This window comes from Fragaria vesca, linkage group LG2, assembly GCF_000184155.1.
Source record: "Fragaria vesca subsp. vesca linkage group LG2, FraVesHawaii_1.0, whole genome shotgun sequence".
In the NCBI taxonomy this organism is placed as follows: domain Eukaryota; kingdom Viridiplantae; phylum Streptophyta; class Magnoliopsida; order Rosales; family Rosaceae; genus Fragaria; species Fragaria vesca.
The window spans coordinates 12,773,805-12,781,649 of NC_020492.1; the positions used below are offsets into that span (position 1 = coordinate 12,773,805).

General features: G+C 39.1%; 1 protein-coding gene across 1 annotated transcript; it reads right to left on the reverse strand.

Moving 5' to 3' along the window:
* Positions 1 to 281: 281 nt before the first annotated feature.
* Positions 282 to 7,618, reverse strand: LOC101314713 (uncharacterized membrane protein At4g09580-like). The gene is made up of 5 exons (XM_004290378.1): positions 7,217 to 7,618; positions 6,861 to 7,131; positions 6,607 to 6,777; positions 922 to 1,064; positions 282 to 804 (listed from the first exon to the last, which is right to left on the reverse strand). Exons 1-4 carry the CDS (start codon positions 7,474 to 7,476, stop codon positions 933 to 935), a joined length of 834 nt encoding a protein of 277 aa, XP_004290426.1. The 5' UTR covers positions 7,477 to 7,618; the 3' UTR covers positions 282 to 804; positions 922 to 932.
* Between the last annotated feature and the right edge of the window lie 227 nt (positions 7,619 to 7,845).

The following is a 7,845-nucleotide window of genomic DNA, read 5'->3' on the forward strand; positions in this document are numbered from 1 at the left end:
CATATCACCTAAAACTTCAAACAAAGTCAATCTGGCCGAAAAACTGGAATTCGGCGGACTCGCCGGGGATGGAAAGAGATCGGGGAAGCTGCTGGAGTCCGCTGGGGTGGAGGCGCGCCCTCGCCGGCGCCGTACGGTGGTGAACGGAGGAAAATCTGCACCATAAAACGGTGCGGACATCCGCACCTGAGAATCTCTGTGTGTGTGTGTGTATATATATATATATATACCTGAGAATCTCTATATATAGGATATGCAACACTTTGCAAATAGATATATATGCAACACTATACCTGAGAATCTCTATATATAGGATATGATTAACTTCTTTGCAAATTTGTACAGTTTGACACATCGTTCTGCAACACTTTGCAAATTTAAAAGAATAGAAAATTAGAAAATTACAAAGAAGTGGATAGAATAGAACTACCGTCAAACTTAGTAATAAACTAATAAAGGGAAAGAAGACGGCCGAATAAAATGCAGAATAGTTTACCTCCAACATAAGCTTAGTAAATTCTTTGAGCTTTGCTATATAATTGCAAAAACATTTTACATATATCATCATGACACATGCGTAAAGCAATGAATGTCAAGTCCATAAGCACTTTACACATCCTACCGAGCATCACTTCGACTTCTAACACGGAAAGTTCTGGTATGCAGCCTGCTTTCCAGAGGCAACTTCTCAATATCAGCCCCCATGCAAAGCACATGCAATCCACCCTCCACCCTCTATTAATGTATGTATGCTATGCCGTGCTGCACAGCAGACATACCTAGTAAAGAATACTATCGAGTAGCCTACATTGACAAACAGTCACTCGCTTTAGATTACTGAGGAATATATTTGAATAAATATAACTTCCTTTAGCCTGCATGAGAAAACTTTTGGACGCAATCATGAAATTGAGTCCTCACCACCAGAACTTTCATTCATAGATCCGCTTTCTCTTCAGAAGAGTTGGAAATATAATCACTGAACCAATAAGGAACAGCACAAATAATGTTTTAAAATCGTAGAGGTCCTTGACTGACTTGAGATCCCCAAGAGCAAGGCCAGCCTGAAAAATAACCAAAATGAGCAGTTATCAGTTTATTAAAGTCAAAGTTCTTTGAGAGTTTATTGAAATCAAATTGATGCACAGAAACATGTCATGCATTCAGTAGTTAAACCCACTTGTCTTTTGGAGTCAACTATCAAACGCATATGAAGATATTAAGAACTATCAACAGATCAGTGTAGAATTCGGCAAGTCGGCCCCAAAATATATCAGTAGTAGTTTCTGTTAAAGTTCCCCTTTCAAATAGACTAGTTTTTTTTTTCTTTTTTTCAGGTTGAAAACCAAGAGCTTCAGAATGAATCCGTGATAATCGCAACAAATTACAAGTATCAAGTTCAAGACAATTCATGAGTTAACTGCCAGTCTTTCTCAAATAAATAGATCACACTTGGCAAACAATTCTACATAACTAGAGTATGGATATGCATAATAACAGCAGCCTTACTGACAATAAGAAGGATAAACAGATTTGCGATTCATCATAAATTCTAACAACTACTTGACAACATTACTTCCATTATGATTCATACAATTGAAAATGGGAGAAATTGAACTAAAAAAAGAAAGTCTTGAACTTCAGAATGACCTTCTACTACCCTCTATATTTATGTACTCAATGGAAACCACATAACCATCTGCAAGAACACTTCCTTAGTGGAGGGTTCATCAAACTATATGCTTGTGTTATGTCCAGGAGTTAAGTATTTGGAACAAAATTAACTATTTTCGTATCTGGATGGGTCATACTGATGCAGGCCCTTAGTAGGATTGGGACTGGAAGTAACTAGGTATAGCTAACAGGGTTGAACACTGAACCCTTAGAGCTGAAAAGACTAGATTTTTGATAAACTTATGTTTTTGAATTTCCAGAACTGAGACTTACATTAGCTACAACTCCTTTAAATAACCCAGACTCAACTATCTGCTCAACTACCCATAATAAATGCACTAAGACTATACAAAACACAAGAATAATGACAGATAAAAGATAAAGACAATAAAACAAGACACTTAATGAAACACTGGGCTCTAGGAGAATTCTTAAGTTTCTCCATAGTAATTACTGACTGCTTCATTCTCCCCGGGTTGCAAAAAACTCGTCCTCGAGTTTGTAAGGACTGAGGTGCTAGACATTGATGACATCTGAAGTCCTTACATGGCTCGGATGTTGTAGCTGATAAGCATTATCTTTATCTTCTTGAGAATTTTGCAGGGACCAACTTTATGGTCTTTGAGCTCCGGTGGGAAACCTGTCCTTTGTCAAAACTGCCCACACCACATCCTTTTCTTCAAACTCTACCCTTCTTCGGTGTTGATCCGCTGCAGCCTTATACATTAGATTGTTCTCTTCAATCCTCTTCCTCACTTCTTCATGGATGGACTTGATGTAGTCAGCCATTTCATCTGCTCTCTTGCTCAGTTTGTTTGGATTTGGAAGAGAGGTCAAGTCTAGAACACCATTTGGATTCATTCTATAGGCTGCTTTATGTGGAAGGCTAGCACCGGGTATAAGATCAATCTGGTGTTGAATGTCTCTCAATGGCAGCAACCCTGGTGGAAGATCTTCTGGTAAGACACCTGTTATTTCTTCAATTAGATGAAATAGGGATGCCTTCCTTTGCAATCAAAGCAAAGCATACTCCAGCTTCTCCAACTTCTTGAAGGGAGTTGGTGACTGAAAGGAAATTGTCTCTCTTCGCTGCTGCCTTTTGTTTTGGAAGCCCATCATCCTTCATTGGTGCTAAAACTATCCTTATCCTTCCAAAAAAGTATACGTATTCTTTTCACCGTCGTGAATAGCACCTCTATCATACTGCCACGGGGTCTTTCCAGACGAACATGACAAGCATCCATTTTAACTACATCACACCAAACCTCATCCACGTACTTATTTACAATGGAGAATAATATAAGGCAGCGAGTAACAACGATTACCTCATTACCCTTCTTGAACCATGAGAGCTTGTAAGGTTTTGGATGCTTCACTTGCTTCAACTGGAGCTTCTTTACTACATCAGTTGAAACAACATTCTCGCAGCTACCTCCATCAATTATCAATTTACAGACCTTGCCTCCAATGGTGCATGTGGTATGAAATATATTTCGCCGCAACCAATCTTCCTCAATTTCTTCTTCAGGCATTAGTAGACTCTTACAAATAACTCAAGCCTCACCAATGTCTCCATACACCAGGCCTTCACTGCATTCCTCCTCCATTTCTTCATCAAAGATGGGATCTCCGATGTCATCATGGATTTCCTCTCCTTCAATCATGAGCTGCTTATTTTTATCCAGACGGCTACTACTCAACACTCGTCTGCAGTCAGAGGACTTGTGATTTGGTTCTCCACACTTGAAACAACGAAGCTTCTTGGATGCATTGCCTTGACCTTGCTTTACTGGTCCTGAAGTATTCGAGCGGTTTCCAGCTGCTGCAAATGAACTTTGAGTCCCTAATTGACAACCCTTTGCTGATTCTTGACCACTGAATGGTGCTGAGAGACCTCCAATATACCTCGCAACCAGCTGTTCTTCATCCTCATTTAGGTCATTTCTGGCCACCAACATATAGAACTCAGTGTATTTTTCCACAGTTTGCTCTCCTTGCCTCAGATTTTGTAAACGCTGGTAGAGAGTACGAACATAGTTAAATGGAAGGAAATTCTCCCTGAGCTTTTTCTTCATCTTCTCCCAGCTCCTGATCTTCTCCTTTCCTCGTCTCTCACGTTTCATCTTCAGCTGCTCCCACCAAGCAGAGGCACATCCCATTAATTTGACCGCCACCAACTTGACTTTCTTGTCATCTGGCACGTCCTTGAGATCGAATATCCTCTCAATAGTATTCAGCCAGTCAATGAACTCTTCAGCTTGTAAGTTACCATGAAATTCTGGTATCTCAAGCTTGAAGTTCATCTCCCAACTTCGATCATCCCGAATAGGTGGCTCCTGACGCGGAGCGCGACCATGAAACGGGTTCTCAGAGCTTCTGAGTCGTCACTTCCTTCAGCAGATCTTGAGGCCTCCAACTCAGTTAACCTTTGAGTTAGAAACTCAACTTGTCTCCTGAGTTGCTCAATCTCAGAGGTTGGCTGCCTACCGCGCCCTCTCCCAGCCATGGGGCTCTGATACCAGCTGATGCAGGCCCTTAGTAGGATCGGGACTGGAAGTAACTAGGGATAGCTAAAAGGGTTGAACACTGAACCCTTAGAGCTGAAAAGACTAGGTTTTTGATATAAACTTATGTTTTTGAATTTCCAGAACTGAGACTTACATTAGCTACAGCTCCTTTAAATAATCCAGACTCAACTATCTGCTCAACTATCCATAACAAATGCACTAAGACTCCATAACCCTCTAGCTAAAGACTACACAAAACACAAGAATAATGACAGATAAAAAGATAAAGACAATAAAACAAGACACTTAATGAAACACTGGGCTCTAGGAGAATTCTTAAATTTCTCCATAGTAATTACTGACTGCTTCACATACAGAATATAATCAAATAAAAATGTACTTTATATTGGATTTTTTAAGGATTTATACTATGTTAATGACAATTTTTTTTACTAATATGATATGACATTCTTAGATATTTAATCTAGCCTAATGTTATTAGGAACTACCTATCCTAGTTGTTCTAGAATTAATTCTCAGTCAACAGAGGCATTGTAATAGTTGTAGAAAAAAGTTGAGGAAAAAAGTTTTCCAATGCTTGAATCTGGTATATGTCTCCTCTAGTTGTTCTAGCTGTCTCCGTAGTCTATCTATTTTTCAAACTTATTCTTCTGTTTATTCTCCAACAACTTTTCCTATCATTTATTTCATAAGGCCTGATATTACTACCAAGTGGGCGTATATCAAACAATTCAAACCAGTTGAAGCGAGGGAACTCTAGTAGGCAAATAGTGCAAAGGGAGAACAAAACTAGAAGCTAACTATAATCCTTTAGTCAACGACGATGAGTGATAAATATTGGCTCAGTACCCTGACCATAGGTGCTGGCTACAGGAACTTGCTAGCTATTGGCTGGATAAATTCTTACTAGGCTTTGATTATATCTGCCTTAGAAGTAATGGGATGATGTGAAGGAACTCCAGTAGATGTTGGAAACAGACGATAAGCGTAAACTTTTTTCTAGAATTGCTGGTAACCGCGATAGGTGGTAAATAGAGGCTCAGTGCCTCAATCTGCCCCAGCTGGCTACAGGTTGCCTCAGTTGGCTGCTGGAGTGCTAGCTGAAGACCAAAAAATTTGAAACACGCTAGGCGACTTGACTATTTTCATATCACATTTCAGAAACAACTACAGAGTAAAGAGTCAGACGGAAAACATCAAGTATACCCGAAATAATTATGGTATATTGATATATTGGGAAACCCAGTAATATACTGTTGGTGCATGCATAATGAATAAGAATACCCTGGGCAGACCAGGGGGGGCTGATGAAAAGGAGTAAAATGGCAAAGTAGTCTACTCATCTAAAGCTGATTAGAGATATAGCCGAGAAAAATGTTGCTCCTAAAAGGATTGGGTTTTAAGTACCCCGTTTTGTTTTCTCTTAAAATTTCCTGGTCACAGATTTTGTCTTGCAGAAAGTTGAGATATTGGTGAATGACACCAGACTTTAGCATATAATTTCATCTGAACAAAGATGATGATTTTCATTATAATAGATGGCTCTATAACAAAATATTTCAAATTGTTCCATGATCACATTACTGTAACCACCATTAGTTACCAAGGTAAGGAGCCATTGCATAGCGTCAGAACTGGTTATAATAGATTTCAGGTGAGGTTAAACGGTAATAGAACAACATGATTATATCCATATTTATTTCCTCACTACAATTACCAACCCCTAGTGTTTAGGGTTTAGGGGGTTACCCAAGAATAAAAGCCACAAAGAGAAAATAGAAACATGTACAGAAGACATAATCTGTAAAACAGAAGCATTTCCTTAAAGATAATTCTCAATAAGCTATCTTATATTTTGGGGTCTTTCAATTAAATATCTTTTAATACATGAGCAGTGAAGTAGTGTACTCAGAGATCCGAATTATAGATGATCATGATCCAAAACAATAGGCATGCAAAAGAATTCATCACCATCAGTTCTTTCCGACTGTACATTTAGCTAGTCATAATGGGATTGAAGAAACCATTCGATTGACCAAAATCGCAATAACTATCTTACGAAAAGAAACCATTCGATTGACCAAAATCGCAATAACTATCTTACGAAAATGGCTCGACTCAATCATTGAAAGGTTGAGGACAAGATTAGAATATTAACACCGTTGGTGATGAGTATGGGCTTGGCGGACTACTAAATAGTGAGCACTCACTGATGACACAAGTAATATTTTACCATTTGTACTTTGAAAGACTCCAAAAAGCAGTACAAAAAAACAATGAAGATCACTGTCAGAGACTTCATGAGCATTGAATATCAAATACAGACACCAAAGAACAATCAAAGTAGGGAGACAAAGAAACACAAGAAAATAACTAAACTTGTCGATTGGCAAGAAGGACTTACTCTGACTGTGATATAAGATGCCGGAATAAGACCAACCAAAGTTGCAACGAAGAAAATGTGAAAGGGTATGTCAACAATGGGAGATGCCAAGTTGATGAAAAGGTTTGGCAATGTTGGAGTTATCCTCAGAAACAGCATATAGTTCAGCAGCTTCTCCTTCCGCTTTGCAATCTGGACACACATAAACGAATGTCAAATTTTTGGTTGATTCAAAACCAAGTAGCAAGAAATAGATAGATAGATAGATAGATTACCTCTGCCTGAAAGAACCTCAGTTTTTCGGGCCACAACCAACTAACTAAGGGCCTGCCAATTAACTTGGACAAAAAGAAGCAGGAAGAAGCTCCGGCAGTGGCGTTGAAGACAACTAACATAAGGCCTCTGACAACACCGAAAAGAGCTCCGGCAAGCAATGACATGAAGATGGTTCCGGGAATCATGAAAGTCTGCATGAAGATGTACGTAGAACAGTAACCCAGAATGAATTGAGCTGGATAATCCTTAGCATAAGTCCCGAGATGATCTCTGGAAAACAACCACAAAATCGGACGTGAGTGAGTTTGGGAATTGAATTGGGAATTGGGAAATGGAAATGAGGGATAATAAGTACTTGAGCAAGCGAAGATCAGCAATGGTGCGAGGAAGCTTGAGTTTGCCGTAATCGGCGGGGGGCATGGTCAAGTAGACACAGAAGAGGCCAGCGGAGAATATAAAGAATACGGAGAGAGCGGCGGCAACCTCCCAGCGCGTGAGGGGCAGTCTCTCTGAAGACTTTGGCTTCTTGCCGGTGGACCAATCCTCCTCCTCCTCCACAACCACCTTGGCATTCTCCTCGTCCCTCACCACCAGATTCCTCGGAGCCGCCATCATTACAAACACGCCACTTTACTGACAAGATTACGATTCATAAATGCGGTATCGATGTCAACCAACAACCCAGATCCAATTGGTTTCCAGATATGTCAAGTAAGCAGAGGCCGATGATATTTTTTTCCTTTAGTTTTTTCGTTATAATCTAAAAAAGAAAAAGGAGTAATTTTAAATACACATCTAAAATCTCTTTAATACATATTTTTATTAATTTATGTTTCATATTAAATATTTTAAGTATGTTTAATGATCAAAATATACATCTATTAATTAAAAAAAAATCTGATCAAGTATAAAATCTAGAGACAAAAGATAGCAAGAGAATCATTATCTTATTCATTAATAGGAGTCTTTTATATAGGGAATTAC